Source organism: Dromiciops gliroides, chromosome 2 (assembly GCF_019393635.1).
Source record: "Dromiciops gliroides isolate mDroGli1 chromosome 2, mDroGli1.pri, whole genome shotgun sequence".
Taxonomy (NCBI): Eukaryota; Metazoa; Chordata; class Mammalia; order Microbiotheria; family Microbiotheriidae; genus Dromiciops; species Dromiciops gliroides.
Genome location: NC_057862.1, coordinates 359,201,456 through 359,218,279, shown reverse-complemented (window position 1 = coordinate 359,218,279; position 16,824 = coordinate 359,201,456). Strand labels below are relative to the sequence as shown.

Here is a 16,824-nt window from a genome sequence, read left to right as displayed (position 1 = left end):
TAATGAAGCAGGTGAAGCTGGGAACTCGGTGACTGAATCCCCCTCCCCAGCTTCCTGTGCCCCTCCTCACCCTGAGAAGAGCACATCAAGCTGGTGGACCTGGGGGCCAAATGCAGGGCTCCAGTGGGATGGTAGCAACAGAAGCTTGCTAAGGGAGGGAAGAAGCTATTTCCTCTCAGGGTTGGCAGACCTGCTTGTGGGTACATGAGCCCAGGAGCAGGAGACAGCTCCCTGGGCAAGACGTGAGGAATGCTTGGGAAAGTCCCAAAGCATAGCAGGCACCATCAACGGGGCAGGGCTTGGCGCTGCCAGATGATACGGCCTGGGCAACGAAAGGCTATTAAAACTGGCTGGGTTTAACTCCTGGGAGGCCAAGGAGAGGAAGGCCACCCCATGCTTTATCCTCTGGCCAGCCAGTATCCCAAGTGGTCTCAAATTAATTTGGATTCTAAAGGAAAGGCTTTGGGCCTGTGAGGAAATACTCAAGTCAGCAGGATCACAGCTCCTCCATCCAGCGGTGAGGAGGCCTGAGAATGGGGCACAGGTTTGAAACCACTGGCAATCATCATTATCATTATTCTTATTCTGAAAATCACCATCATCATCAATAATAATAATAACAACAACAACAACAACAAAGCTAGTATTTATATAGGGGTTTAAGGTTTGCAAAATATTTTGCATTTGATCCTTGCAACAACCCTGTGAGGAAGATGATATTATTATTATTATTATTTATTCTCATTTTACAGATGAGGAAACTGAGACTCAGAGAGGCTAAGTGACTTGCCTAACACCATACATTTAATAAGTACCTGAGGGAGGATTTGAATTCAGGTGTGCCTGACTCCAAGTCCAGCATTACATTAACTAACTATGCCAATTAATTTTAGCTTTTTTTTTTTATTTTTTAAAAAATTTTTTTGCAGGGCAATTAGGGTTAAGTGACTTGCCCAGGGTCACATAGCTACTAAGTGTCAAGTTTCTGAGGCTGGATTTGAACTCAGGTCCTGCTGAATCCAGGGCTGGGTCACCTAGTTGCCCCAAGCTTTAAATAAATTTTAAAAAAAGTAAAAACCAACACTTTCCACATTATAAACATCTAGGAACATGGATGTTATGGTCGGACAGGACCTTAGGGATTATCTAATCCTACCCCCTTCACTTTGCAGATGAGAAAACTGAGGCCCAGTGAGTTGAAGTGTGACTTCTCTAAAGTTACCCAGAGAATAAAGGAAAAGAGCTGTGATCAGAACCCAGGCCTCCTAAGAATTCAATGTACTTTCTACTATTCACTAAAAAAAGCCATAAAAACAAACAACCAACCAACCCAAACCCAACAAAACCATTCCAATCTAGAGTAGCTTTCTACACACAGAAAGGCTACCTGGTGTTGTCAAGTGAGCCTCCTCCCTCTATACTTTTTCAGATAGCCATGGAAGGGGGTGGGGGGGAGGGCTTGAGGTCCTATCTATCCCTCCCCACTCCCTGTGGCTGACAAGGCATGAGGGCTAACAGAGAGGACATCCTGAAGAATGAGTGGCGGTCCAGGAAGCTCTCTCTGTTGGTCAGGGGTGAAGGGAGAGGAGTCTCAGATTTGCTGATTTACTTTGGAGAACTGGATGATTTTGTTTCTTTGGTTGTTTTGTTTTGTTTTGTTTTTTTGGGCAGGGCAATGAGGGTTAAGTGACTTGCCCAGGGTCACACAGCTAGTAAGTGTCAAGTGTGTGAGGCTGAATTTGAACTCAGGTCCTCCTGAATCCAGGGCTGGTGCTCTATCCACTGTGCAACCTAGCTGCCCCCTACACATGATGATCGATAGTGGACTGTCCCTACTGAGAATGGGTGAGTGTGTCTGGGGGCCTGCCCAGCACTGGGAGGCCTTGATTTCTCTGTACTCTGGTGGGGTGGGAGTGGGCCTCTGGTTCTACCTCAGCGTTGGGCCTGGTACCTCTGCTGGGAAAATCCCACCTTGATACAGAATATCTAGTTACATTCATTCATTATACCAGCTCAGTCCATTAGGCTTGTCTCTGATATTACCATTAGGGCATTCCAGGTCTTGTCAGGCGCCTGGGGAAGGGCTGAAGGCTACTCTGTCAAGACCAGCTCTGCTTGGGACCTGTCCCTTCTATGAACACAAGGTTCCTCTAGGGATTTTCATGAGTTGTCTTTCCGCATTAGAGGGAAGCACATTGGGACCAGGGACTGTCTTCCTTGTTCTATTTCTTTCCCACACTTCTTGGCACATAATAGTGTTTAATATCTTTTTCACTCATTCATTCTCAGATGAGAATGAATTCAGAGATTCATCTCCTCAACTTTGGCACAGTGCTTGGCACATGGTAGTGCTTAATGAAATTTTCCACCCATTTGTTCACTTACAATGACACACCTTGATCCATCTCCCATTTAATTAATACACTCTACCAGCATATTTTCTAAACCTTAAAGTGCTCTATTAATGTAAGGTGTGTCCATCACCACCATCTTTGCATGCCTAGCCACTTAGTGAATGCTGGGTGAAAGGAAATGGACAGTGACCAAGGGGTGCCCCTACTGGACATACACATATCCCAAGGAGGGTGAAGACCAAAAGGTCTCCTGTGTACTCAAAGATTCAAAGCACTTCACATGGTGGTAAAGAACTATTAACAAAAATGCATGCTTGTTGACCAAACTGCATGTTTCATCTGCTGATGTGAAGATGGAGAAGGGATTCCCCATGCAGGGACTTCACTGACATTTCACCAGTATTAGCGACCTCTTGGATGAGGAATCTCCCTGAACCAATACAGGTCAGCCAGCAACTGCTTAGCAACTATAGTCTTAGGGAGCTGCCCAGAGCACCAGCGTGTTAAGTGATTAGCCCAGGGTCACCAAGCCAGCACGTGCCAGGCAGGACAGAAACCCTAGGTCTTCCCTGCTCGAGGACAATTCTCTGCCCACTATACCATACTGCTGCTCTGTGCCATCTCTTACTTGCAAACAGCCTGGCTTCTCTAAATGGATACACCTGTATACACCTGCAGTTTACCTGCTTTCTACTCTGCCAAGGAGAAATATTTTAATGTTGTTAGTTCCCCTGAATATCACAAATTTAAGCCAAAAATTCTATTCACTATTTTTTTTCTTTTAAAATTTTGGGTGAGAAAAAAAGATGAAACATTAACAACCATACCCAGGCTTAAAACAAGGGGCATCTCATGCCCTGCCTGCTAGCCCAGAAAACTCTTACCTCAGTGGACTCTTCCTGCTCATTTATAACCAGGAATGCATCTTCAGTGGCCTGGCGCTTGGCATCTGCGATGGTCTGCTCCATCCGGGCTCTCTCTGAGGCAATCATCTCAAAGGCCTTCTGCTCAGCCTCTGCCACCGCCTTCTGCACTTCCGACATGGCCTGCCGCTTCACCTCGTTCACGGCTTCTTCTAGGGGAACACGATGGGATCGTTAACTGGCCAGAGAACTCCACAAAGGCATGACCAACAGCCCCACTGCTTGCTAAGAGGGAGCATGAGCAAAGGGACTTGGGGAGCCCATCATTTCATTTTATTTATTTATTTAAATAATCACATGACCTTGATATTATAGCCACTAGCCTCCTCCCTTCATTTATTTATTTATTTGTTTGTTTATTTATTTTTGTGGGGCAATGAGGGTTAAGTGACTTGCCCAGGGTCACACAGCTGGAAAGTGTCAAGTGTGTGAGGTGGGATTTGAACTCAGGTCCCCCAGAATCCAGGGCCAGTGCTTTATCCACTGTGCCACCTAGCTGCCCCCAGATCTCATCATTTTAAACTGTACATGGATGGTCCCACTTCTGACAGATGCTATACCTGCATTTTATGCTTACATTCCAACATGAAGACACATCACCCTAGTCCTTCAGAGAATGGAATATTTGCAAAGTGCTCAGTACAGTGCCTGGCACGCAGGACGATTAATAAATACTCATTCCCTGCATTATTCACTTACAGGAAAATGGGGAAGTCACATCTAATGGAGATATTGAGGAGAAGCTAGAAAGCCTCAGTTTCCTTGACCATGCTGGTCTCCAGCTGTAAGCTGGGAAGGACTGGCATGACCTCTGTCGGAAATAACACACTCTGCCTGAGGAGGCCTATGCCTCTCTAAGCTTGCTGGCTCACTGAGAACTTTCTTCTTCTTCTTTTCTTTTTTTTTTGGCGGGGCAATGGGGGTTAAGTGACTTGCCCAGGGTCATACAGCTAGTAAGTGTCAAGTGTCTGAGGCCAGATTTGAACTCAGGTCCTCCTGAATCCAGGGCCGGTGCTTTATCCACTGTGCCACCTAGCTGCCCCTCACTGAGGACTTTCTATGGGCTAAGTAGAAGAAGTAAGGTTTTTGTTCCAAACTCTACTCCCTGGTGGTCGTGTGGGATGAGGGTGAGTGATACAGGCTGTTCCCACAATTCTATCCATTGTTCAAGACCACAATTAGGTACTCCTCCTTCTCTAGCTTTTCTTGACCATTTCTGCTTCTCTAGAATTTTATCCTACTTGGCGCCACTCAGTTTTACTCTTCCTACAGATGTGTTAAAAAGCATAAGCTCATGTAAGAAACAATGAGCAGGAGGAGTTCAGAGAAACCTGGAAGGACTTGCACGAACTGATGATGAGTGAGATGAGCAGAACTAGAAGAACATTATACACAGTATCATCAACATTATGTATTGATCAACTGTGATAGACTAGATTCTTTTCACCAATCCAACGGTACAAGAAAGTTCCAAAGAACTCATGAGGGTGTAATGATTGGAATGACGCCACCTGCTGGAGACTTACTGTAGAAAAGATCCGCCATGAGGTGAAGGTCTCTGAGGGCAAGACCATGCGTCTTTTCTTTGGCGTCAGAAAGTGACATTTGCTTGTGGGAGGAAGAAGGGGGAGCCTGGAGCTCTGACTCGCTCTCTTTCCTGAGGACTCTGGTGGAGAGTGGAGCTAAGAATGCTCTCTCCTTTTAATAGATAGAGGCATCTAGGCCTTTCTCTCTCTCTTTACCAAATTCTTATTCTCCTTAATAAATGCTTAAAAGTCTAACTCTTGCTAAAGCTTATAATTTATTGGTGACCACTCATTAGATTTTAGACAGACTAGCTAGAGTTTTAGCCCCTTAACAATGGAAAAGGCTCTCCAAATCCAGAAAAAAAAAAAGGAACTGTGGAATATGGATGCTGATTGGACCATACTATTTCTTTTGGTTTTGGTGCTGTTGTTTTTCTTTTTTAAGGTTTTTCCTTTTTGCTCTGATTCTTCTCTTATAACATGACTAATGCAGAAATGTTTAATGTTATACACACATAAACACACACACACACACACACACACACACACACATAAAACCTATATTAGATTACCTACTGTCTAGGGGAGGGGGGGAGGGAGAAAAATTTGAAATTGGAAATCTTATATAAACAAATGTTGAAAACTATCTCTACATGTAACTGGAAAATAATAAAATACTTTTATTTTTTAAAAAAGTGTAAGCTCAAAAAAAAAAAAGAGTGTAAGCTTTCTGAGGACAGAGAGGGGAGGGGGGACCCAAACTGCACAGGGAACAAGATCCAGGGAAAATTCATGTGCATAGTTTAGCCCAGTGGTGTCAAACTGTCAAATTCAAATAGAAACCGGGTCACTAAATCATACATAAGGATCCTTGCTGCACATATTGACTTAGAAAACCACCTATTAACACTAAGTTCTATTCTATTTTTACTTATTTTGTTAAGTGTTTCTTAATTACCTCTCCTGGGGAATGTCCCGCATACAGAGTTTTGACATCTTTACTTAAACCAGTAGTTACTCTGACCCAGACAACGGAGATTTGACTGTGATGCATAAACGTGAACATGAACAAGATCTAGAGAGGAGCCACATCCTCCATGGTGGCCATCTCTAAGCCTGGCATATAAGCCCCGGCTTATGTGCATCTTTTATTCACACACTGTGCTCATTGGGCTTTCTCTAACTGAGGGAAACTCCTGCTTTCTATTAGCCTCAATTATCTTCCCAGAAACCACTGTAAGCCCTTCCTGGAGCCTTAGGAGCATACACCCTTCTCCTGGGCCCTGTGGGATTAGCTGTGGCTCCTGTCCCTTAAGATGAGAAAGACAAATATGCGGGGCAGCTAGATGGTGCAGTGGATAGAGCACCGGCCCTGGAGTCAGGAGGACCTGAGTTCAAATCTGACCTCAGACACTTAACACTTACTGGCTGTGTGACCCTGGGGCAAGTCACTTAACCCCAATTGCCTCACCAAAAAACAAAAAAAAAAGAAAAAGAAAAGAAAGACAAATATGCTGTGGGGAGAATCAGATATAGTTGTATCCAAGACTAAGATATTCATGCAAACACAGGGCCTGGAAGAAGCCAGCTCTGGGCTGCCAAAGGTTAGCCAAGTGCCTGGCACATACTGAATGCTTAATAAATGTTGACTGATTGATAGTATGTATTGGGAGGCACTCTGAAGGAAAGCACACAACAGCTCAGATGTAAAGGATGTGGAGAAGAAGAGGCTTACATGACAACAGGGGAGCAGAGATGCCAGGCAGAAAGCCTCAGTGATGAGCTAGGGCAGGACCTAAGCAGGTCGTCTAGTGGACTGAGGTCTTAACTTGGAGTCAAGAAGACCTGAGTTCAAAGCCTGCCTGGGCTCACCTGTATATGCCCCTGTAAAATGAAGGGGATGGACAGGACAATGTCTAAAGTCTCTTCTAGCTTCAACAGTCTGTGATGCTATGAATGTCTATTAGTCAACCCATAATGTATTTACTCTAAGGGATATGGAAGGAATGCAAAGCAGGATCCTCTTCCCTCCCTGGCCTCAGAGAGGTTAGAACTGGAGAAACTGTGAAAAAGTGCACAGTGCTAAGCAGGAGACAATTTCAGAGGACAGAGAAGGCTGGAACAGCTGAGTTAAACCAGACCTTGAACAATGAGCATGTGATAAAATAATGGAACTTGGCAAACCCCTTGGCAGGGGTCCCACCTGATTGATTTAGTATTGTTTGAATTGGGTGAGAATGAAAAACTGACTAAGTACCTACTTAAGGATGATTGGATGGGGACCACACCTATCTGGCCCTGAGTGATGAGTTGGTGTAATACTGACAGCAGCAAGAGACCACTCTCAACCAATCAGCTTGAAGGACCTCCCATTTGGGGGAGGGAGAGAGGAATGAGGAAGAACTTTTCTTTTTGGTGAGTGGCTAGAGGAGAACAGGAGTCCCCCTTATTGTTCAGGACATCGGTTTGGTGGTAAGAGATTTCACACGGGCTGCTAGGAAAGGAAATTGATTTCTTTCTCTCTGGCTATACCGAATTAGATCTAAGCTAGGATTTCCATACTATAAGGAATCTGTTCTCAATCTCTCTCTCTCTTCACTAACTTATTTTATATATATATATATTTTAAAGTGAGGCAATGGGGGTTAAGTGACTTGCCCAGAGTCACACAGCTAGTAAGTGTTAAGTGTCTGAGGCCGGATTTGAACTCAGGTCCTCCTGACTCCAGGGCCAGTGCTCTATCCACTGTGCCACCTAGCTGCCCCTATAATATATATTTTAATAAATCTTTAAAAGCCTAAACTCTTGCTGAATTTATCAGTGATTTTAGTCAGCTTCCCCCCCAAGACTGGGTGGGGGGCAGATTAGAACCCACAATTTAGATTTCAAACAACGTAGGCAGGATGTGGCAGTCTCTGTTTCCACTGCCATCTTCCTAGTACAGGCCTTTCCAGAACATTGCAGCAGCAGGCCACACTACCAGAATAAACCTTTGTATGTTTAGGTCTGGCCATGTCACTTCTCTGATCCAAAATCTTCAGTGCTTCCCTACTGGCTATTGAGTAACATTCAAACTCTGCTGCCTGGCTTCCAAGGCCTGTCCCACCCTAGCTTTCTTTCCTTCTCTCATGTTATCCCCTGCTGTGCATTCTACCTGTGGGCTAGAGTACTTTGGTGGGGGGGCAGGGCAATGAGGGTTAAGTGACTTGCCCAAGATCACATAGCTAGTGTCAAGTGTCTGAGGCCAATTTGAACTCAGGTCCTCCTGAATACAGGGCTGGTGCTTTATCCACTGCGCCTCCAATCTCTGTGCCTCTGTTGTGGCTGCTACATTTAGAATCATCCCCTTCCTCTTCTTCCCCTGTTGAATTCCCACCCATCTGGTAAAGCTACCTCCTCCAGGAAGACCTCCCTAATTCTCCTGGTTAAGAATAATTTTCCTGGGGCAGCTAGATGGTGCAATGGATAGAGCACCGGCCCTGGAGTCAGGAGTACCTGAGTTCAAATCCGGCCTCAGACACTTAATACTTAACTAGCTGTGTGACCCTGGGCAAGTCACTTAACCCCAATTGCCTCACTAAAAAAAAAAAAAAAAAGAATAATCTTCCTCCAAAGATTCCATATGGAACTTTGTATACCTCTAAAGCATTGAGCAAATAATATTGTATGTTATAGTTATCTTTCTCTGTTTCTCTTATCTCCTGACTAGGCTATGAGCTCCTCCCAAATATGGACATAGTTTTATCTAAACTTTGTATATCCCTGGGCATGGAACACAAGACTGTATACATAGGAGGTGCTTAATGAATGTTTGTTGGGTGAATGAATGTGATGGGGTAGGGTTCAGAGAGAGAACTTTCTAGGCAGAGAAGAGCTAAATATGAACAAAGCCAGAAAGGCAAGAATGAGTAGGTTTTGTGTATGTATGTATGAGTGAGAATTTAAGAGACTGTGATCTTGTCTAGAGAGGAGGTTAGTAGGGAGCCATTCCCTGTTCTTGAGCATGGCAGTAATATGATAAAAGGGTTATTTTATTTTAGCAGGATTAACCAGGATGACTGAAATGGGGAGAAATAGGAGGTCAAGAGAGAAGCTTTGTGAAGAAGTTTTTAGAATATATTAGAGCTATAAGAACAAGTGAAAATGAAGAAAATGAAGACTCGGTTTTCAGGGTTAAGGAAGGATATGTTTGGGGTTATGGCGGGGTGCAGTGACTGAGGCAGCAGATGACTAGAATACTGAAGTCCAGGTAGTGATGTGGCCCACTGAAGATGGAAAGCTGTGGGGGCCTGAGAAACTGACGTCTGTTAGAAGGAGTGGGTAAAGGAGACTTCTTTGTAGCCTACATAGCCATAGGGACTGAACACCAGGAGGCTGTGGCTGGGTAGGGGTGAGAGGGATCCTGTTAGGAAATGATTGCCAGGGATCAGTGGTAAGTAACAAGGCAAAGCAGAAAGCATGGATAGAAGACAAATTAACGAAAAAGAAGAGGCAGCATCTGGTACAGTGGGGAGAACCCTGACTCCCATCCAACTGTTGCTGGCTTGATGAATGACCTTGGGGCAAGTTCCTTCCTTTCTCTGGGTATGTTTTTCTATCTATAAAATGAGGGGCTTAGACCAGGTGATCTCAAGAGCCCTTCCAGATCTGTGACTGGCCAACCAAAAACTTGGAAGAAGGAATACAGAAAAAAGCCCACGGGACAGCAGACCAATCTATCCTTGTGAGTTTCAGATTGCACAAAGGGCCTCTGGGCCAGATGCTTGGCTCCCAAGGCCAGCCAGGTTGGGAGTCAGGCCCACAACTGTATATGATTCCGGCAGGGGAGATGCTGACCTGACTGATTTAGACCACGACCAAGATTGGTCTACATTCACAGCCCAGGTCAAATGCTTTCTTCCAGGCCGAATCACTCCAGTGGCAGGGAATTTATAAAACCCACAGGCAAACTCGCACACACTTACCAGCTTTCTTCCAGATCTCTTCAGTGACATAGCCTGTTCCTGACCTAGTACTGAACTCACGCTGGGAATCTGCGGAGAGAGAGGGAAATAGGGTGGTGTCAGAGGGGACCAAAATTCCACCACCCCCAACTCCCATGCACTGAGGCTCAGTCTCATCTTTCATCTGTACATCTTTCATCTGAAGTGGGAGGACAAAGAGAAGAAAAAGAATGAGAGAAAGAAGAAAGATGGGGGAGAAGACAGGGAGAGTAAGAGGAGAGAAAGGAAAAGATAGAGGGAGAGGGAGAGGAAGAGAGATAAAATTAGAGAGAGAGGCAGATGGAAAGGGAGAAACTCCAAACACCTAGAGATTCAGTTCACATTTTAAGAAATAGGCTAATACTATAAATCTAAATTAATAAAGCTTTATAAATGGATAAAAGAATTGGTTAAGTGATAAGAAAACAAATTTATATCAAGGCAGTATAATAGTATAGTAGAAAGAAGACTGTACATGGAATCAGAACTATATGGATACAGATCAAAATCTGATTATTTCCTAGCTATGTGACCATGGGCAGTCACTTTTATGACTGGAAGAGAGAAGTAATAACAACTAACCCCACTGGAGGCTTTTCTAAGCGATGGCAGAACTCGCTCCCAAAGCACAGAATGTGTGTAATTAAAGCTGATGAGAGGTCAGGTCATTTTGTGTGTGGTTAGAATCGGGCTGTAATGTATGTTTAAACAAGGTGGGGGGGAACAGCTGTGCTGTGCATGTTGTAGGCACTTAGTAAGTGTTTGGTGAATCAAATTGAACTGGCTCATCCTTTTAAATAAGTCTGCAAGGCTTTGTTTCTGAGATAGGACCAAAGTTATCCAAAACAAGAAGGAACTAAGGGATTATTTCTGGAATTCTTGCAAAACTGTGTGGTTCTGGTTTCTCATTAATGTCAGACAAGAAGCTAGAAACCGAGTGTTAACTGAACACCTTTAGGCATACCCTTGAGGTCTGCTGTTCTGCAAGATATAGTGGAAAGAACTCTGGCTTTGGGGTCAGAGGCTCTGGGTTCAAATTCTATTTCTGGTGATTTTTGTGTGACCTCAGGCAAGTCCCTTAAACTCCCTGAGCCTCAGTTTCCCTCATTTGTAAAATGAGGTGCCTTCCAGCTGTAGACCTATGACCTTAGGATGGAGTCAAAGGGCTAGAAAGCTCTGAGGAAGAGAGTAGTCCAGAGAGGCATAGAGGGGAGGCATCTAGAGAAAGAACAATAAGAGACAGATAGGAAGTGTGGTGCTATGATAGCAAAAAGAGGCAATGAAGGGCCATGAAGCTTTATGGTCTGGGATCGGGGAATTCCATTCCCACCCTGACTTCTCTGGGTTCTGCCACTAGAATCATGGGAGGCCACTCTCCTCTCTATTCCTCACAGGTGACACATCCCGTACTATGCCAGGAGTACACTCCCTCCTCATTCTCCCCTCACGGGATCTCTCTCCTTCTTGCAAGATACAACTCAGGGCAGCTAGGTGGCACAGTGGATAAAGCACCGGCCCTGTATTCAGGAGGACCTGAATTAAAATCTGACCTCAGACACTTGACTTTTACTAGCTGTGTGACCCTAGGCAAGTCACTTAACCCTCAATGCCCCACCGAAAAAAAAAAAAAAAGGTTCCAACTTGGATACTTTTGTCTGCAGGAAGCCCTTCCTTAGCCCCCCATTCATGACCCCCAAATACCTTCTATCTAGATGTACTTAAATGTGCCTATGTTGTCTCTCCTGATAAATTCAAGCTCCCTAAGGACAGGCACTTTCACTTTTTGTCTCTCTCCTCCCAGCACCAGGTACAGTTCCTGGCACATAGTCTAGCAATCAGTTGATTGATGACCATTAGAGACAAAAGTTTTTGAAGCTGCAGCTGGTACCTTTAGCTATTTAAGAGGGCCCATAAGCCAGCTGCTCAGGGTCAGTCTCCTCTAGACCTTTCTTCCTTCTGCAAGTCTCTGAGCACTTGCCAGAATTAGGCCAAGGTACTTCCCAAACCTGAGGTTCAGGGCCAGCCCTCACACCTGGAGACAGATGTTAAAGGATACTGTAGAAAATGGTAAAAGGCCCAGGGGCCCAAGGACTCAAGGGAAGGCTGCTGTGGGTGGCTGAGACCTTTTATATTTCTCTTTGCTGCTATTCTTTTTTTTTTTTTTTTTGTGGGGCAATGGAGGTTAAGGGACTTGCCCAGGTTCACACAGCTAGTAAGTGTCAAGTGTCTGAGGCCAGATTTTGAACTCAGGTCCTCCTGAATCCAGGGCCGGTGCCTTATCCACTGCACCACCTAGCTGCCCCCCTTTGCTGCTATTCTTAAAGCAGTGATCTCAATCTTGAGCCTTCACTCAGAAAGTTTTGAAAGAATTGAAATTATTTCTCTAACAGAATTAGGAAAGTTACCCAAGCCATTCTGTTGTCTTATAGCCGCTGTTAACTTCTAGATCCCCACAGGTACAGGCTCTTTATAGATTTTCCTGGAGTAGGAAATCTGTTCTGACTTTCCTTGGAAGCCCATTCAACTCTGAAAGTAGCTGAACAATACAACTAATAGGACCAGTCTGGAGTTTGGGGTTCTGGGCGGGGACTATATGATAAAGAATAAAGTAAAAGGTATGGGGAAAAGAAAGAGAAGGTGGAGGAAGGCAAGACAAGACAGAACAGAGATGAGGAGGAGGAGGAGAACAAAGGGAGAAGAGAAAACTGTGCAGGCAAGAAAGTCTTCCTTTTGCCCTTCCCCCACCATCTTCCTGGACACAGAGCTGCCCTGAGCAAAATTTCCAGAGTTCGGATTTGTCTTTGTCCTCTTCCCACCTGCTTCTGTATCTCAGGTAACCAAGAGTTAGTTTTTCCATTCTTCCAAATTATCTAACTTACTATTCTCATACTATTTGAATGTCCATGTTCTTACTTTAACTAATCTCAGCTAGGAATCAGAAAGAAAGCCACTTGATTTGATTTTTTTTGGGGGGGGGGTATCTCCTTGACATTGTTCAATCTAAAATTATGATGGTAGTGGTGTAAATTAAGTGAGCCTTACAAAGGGTCCTCGTCTTACCACTGGCCCCTCCTTTACCGATCTTCACAGGATTTCTCATCTAAAGACAGTCTGTCGGGGCAGCTAGGTGGTGCAGTGGATAAAGCACCAGCCCTGGATTCAGGAGGACCTGAATTCAAATTTGGCCTCAGACACTTGACACTTACTAGCTGTGTGACACTGGGCAAGTCACTTAACCCCAATTGCCTCACCAAAAAAAAAAAAAAGGATAAAAACAGTCTGTCATCTAGTCTCATTCTTATCTCCTAAATAAATTCACCCCAAGTCACAAAGCAATCAGCTGCAAAGTTCACTAGAACAAATGCCTCTTGACTCTTTCTCTTAGTCAAGTGCCTGTAATCTAGACCCTTGGGCCTCCAGATGTGGGAACTGTGTGTCCAAAACCACCCCCAACAACCATACATCTGCTCTTCCCTCTGAATGACAAAAAGGAGGACATGGCCGCAGCCACCAGCCAGGAGGCAGCTGCATACAGAGCCTTGGCTGACAGCTGTCTGAAAAAAAGAATGTGGCAGTCACCAGGAGAAGTTTCACAACAAGAAAAAATAAACATGAAAAAACAAACTGTGGGAAACTCTTGAGGGAAAACTTTTTTTAAAAAAATCTTATCCATGATGGGAGGAGGGGATAAAAATGGGTAAAGGTGATAGACAGGTCACCAAGAGGCAGTGTGCATGGGAGATCATATACTGGACCTGGAGTCAGGAAGATCTAGGCTCAAATACCAGACCAGATATTTACAAGCTGCGACCCTGGTTAAATCACTTACATTCTTTGTGTCTCAGCATCCTCATCTGTAAACAAAGGAATTGGACTTCATGGGATTTAAGGTCCTTTCCATTTCCAACAACCCCCCTGAGATGCAGATGTCAGTAAAACTACTGGGCAGCTAGGTGCTGCAATGGATAGCATGCCAAGCCTGAAGTCAAGGAACTCATCTTCCTAAGTTCAAATCCCCCTCCAGACACTTACTCTGTGACCCCTGGGCAAGTTACTTCACCCTGTTTGCCTCAGTTTCCTCATCTGTAAAATGAACCAGAGAAGGAAATGGCAAAACCACTCCAATACCTTTGCCAAGAAAAGTCCAAACGGGGTCACAAAAAGGCAGGCGTGACTGAACAACAAAGTTTTAGATCACTATCCATTAAGAAAAGAAATAGATTTTTCAGCTTCAGTTGATGGCTTTCTCATCATAATCTGACAGAAGAACTTGAATTTGGTTAAGATTCATGTTCAAATGTTACCCAAACCCCACCTACAGAGCCATGTTCCATGACCCCCTGAGGGGCTGCAGCCTTCCAAAGATGAGTTGTCTATATGTCACTGGTAGCTGATTCTTCTGTCTCTGCTCTCAAAAAAAGCACAAATTCCCAACAGGGTAAGGATATTTCCTACACTGACACACTTAAGGATATTTTGAAGCATATCACTAGGTCTAAGAACCAGGAAAGAGAGAAATATTTTACAAATCATTTACCCAAGGAATTTACCATGACTAGCTTCCTTTCAATGCAAAAATAAAATAAAATTAAAAAAAACCCAAACCGACAGCAACAAAACAAGCAAACAAAAGAACTGTCCCAGCCCTGTAAGTGGGAGCCACAGACATCTATGCACCAGGTTAACTTTTCATACCGTTGCTGAGTGAGTCCGAGCTTCCTGGGCTGTGCTGCCTGGAGATGAGCTCGCTCCCTGCTTTCCTGGTCTCTGTGTTCTCGCTGCACCTTCTCTTCCAAAAGTTGAGTTCCTCCCGATCGGTTTCCTGGCAGCGCCGCAGGACAGCCATGGAACGCCGGGTTTTCTCTACCATCTCCATGATGCAATTCAGAGCCTGGGAATGAGAGGATACAGGACGAATTGGGAATAATCCACAGGAGGTGGAATTTTAGCTGAGGCTTGAAGGAAGACAAGAGGTGGAGGTGAAGATGGAGCACATTCCAGGCACCGAGGGTGGCCAGTGAAAATGTCCTGAGGTCAGTGTCGGTGGATAGTGTCAGTGCAGAGTATATGGAAGGGTGGAAGGTGGAAGAAGAGGGGGAAAAAGGGTGGTATGCAGGTCATTATCTAAATGTCCAACAGAGGCTTATACTTCTGGTCCTGGAAGTGATAGGGAGCCGCTGCAGTTTATTAAAGTGTGGTTTTTGGCTGAATGATGAGGTAGGAAGCCGGCCGGTAGAGAGTTAAGCAGAGAGTGAGGAGACAAAGAGAAGACACCCATTCGGGATGACCTTTTTAAGGAGGTTAGCCACAAAAGGCAGAAGAGACAGGGGAGGAGAGTCAGCAGAGATGGATGGATCAAGGGAGGGGTTTTTTTGAGGAGACATGGGCAGGTTGGTAGGCAGTAGGGAAGTAGCCAGTAGACAGAAAGAGACAGCAGATAAGAGAGTGAAGATTAGAGCCACCAATTTGCTGTAGAAGATGGGATAAAACAGGATCACTTGTGCAATGTAGAAAGGTTAGCACCAACAAGGAGAAGGGCCATCTTTTTTGCCCCAAAACATTTCAGTTTATTATTTATTTTTAGTGTTCTTTTCAAATTTAGGGTTCTAAATCCTCTTCTTTCCCCCTATCCCCTCCCATGCCCACAGAGAAGACAAGCACTGTGATATCAATTATACCTGTGAAACTATGTAAAACACATTTCCATATCAGCCATATTTTTTTAAAAAACAAGAAAGGGGCAGCTAGTTGGTGCAGTGGATAAAGCACTGGTCCTGGATTCAGGAGGGTCTGAGTTCAAATCCACCCTCAGACACTTGACACTTACTGGCTGTGTGACCCTGGGCAAGTCACTTAAGCCCTACTGCCCCGCAAAAAAAAAAAAAAATTCGGATGAGGAAAGAGTTTGGGGTGACAAGGAAGAGGTGGAATGACAATAGATTATGATCAGATAAGGGAATTTCAGAACTCATGCACACGGCACTGGTGCATTTGTGGGTGATAACAAAATCAAGGGTGAGACCATCTTTGTGGGGGATAATTTGGGGAGGATTGGTAGTAGGTCATGTGAAATGAGTAAAGAGGGGAACGGTGATGTTAGGATGTTTGTGGAACTATCAATATGCACGCTGAAGGGCCCTGGTATGAGGCCAGGAGCTGAGGAGAAGAAAGACTGTGAGTGAGTCACTGAACTTATGAGAAAAAGATGTTCTGCAGGTGGGTGGACAAGAGCTGCCAGAATTTTGATTGGGTGGTGGATAGGGACTGGATAAACTTCAGAGGGTGAAAGATTACTGAGTGAGGGCAATAGAGGGAAAACCTGGAGCCCAGCAATGGGGACTGAGGACTATCTCAACTCCTTCGCCTCAACCAGCGAATCAGAGAATAAAAGCACAGCCAGTGCAGGAGGAGGAGGCCGGAGAGATCATTCCATTAGGAGAGAGCCAGAGAGCCAGAAGATGGAAGGAATGGGAAAGGAAAAGACTGAAGATGAACATAGAGTCCCTTACCTGTGGAACGAGCATTCCAGAGAGAACAGTGGAAGGGGTGGGGAAGCTTTAGGGTGGGACATTTAGGGGAGTTGGGTTGAGCAGGAGGGGAATAAGGGATCAGGCAGGAGGATGGGGCTTAAATGAGGAAGCTGGGGAGTGGAAGTGGGGTTCAGAATCACCAAGAGGGACAGAGGATGATCACTAACAAATGAATTCTAAGCTTTTATTGTTCCTAGGGGCGGGGCGGTTCAGGCTAGGGAGATCCAACAGTTCGAAGAAGGAGACAACAGGCAAATGCTATGTACAAACAAGCTAATTCAGAGGGAGGAGCTAAGGTTACAGAGGACTGAGAAAGGCTTCTACTCCAACAAAAACATAATAGCTGACACCCATGCAGCTCTTCAAGGCACATAATATACTTGCTCCACACCATGATTTCACTTTATTCTTACAACCCAATGAGGCAGGTGCTATTGGCATTATTATTATCCTTGCTTTACAAATAAAGGAATTAGGGGCAGCTAGGTGGTGCAGTGGATAGAGCATCA

General features: G+C 44.8%; 1 protein-coding gene across 11 annotated transcripts in view; it reads right to left on the bottom strand.

The window, feature by feature from the left end:
• CBFA2T2 (CBFA2/RUNX1 partner transcriptional co-repressor 2) overlaps positions 1-16,824 on the bottom strand; it is a 181,282-nt gene that overhangs the window by 5,635 nt on the left and 158,823 nt on the right. For 10 of the 11 annotated variants that reach the window (XM_043985292.1, XM_043985287.1, XM_043985289.1 and 7 more), the window contains 3 exons: positions 14,481-14,676; positions 9,768-9,836; positions 3,239-3,429 (listed from right to left, as the gene is read on the bottom strand). In XM_043985292.1, the coding sequence (XP_043841227.1) occupies positions 3,239-3,429; positions 9,768-9,836; positions 14,481-14,676 (456 nt within the window). The remainder of the gene's footprint in view (positions 1-3,238; positions 3,430-9,767; positions 9,837-14,480; positions 14,677-16,824) is intronic. The other variant, XM_043985291.1, reaches the window with a different exon arrangement.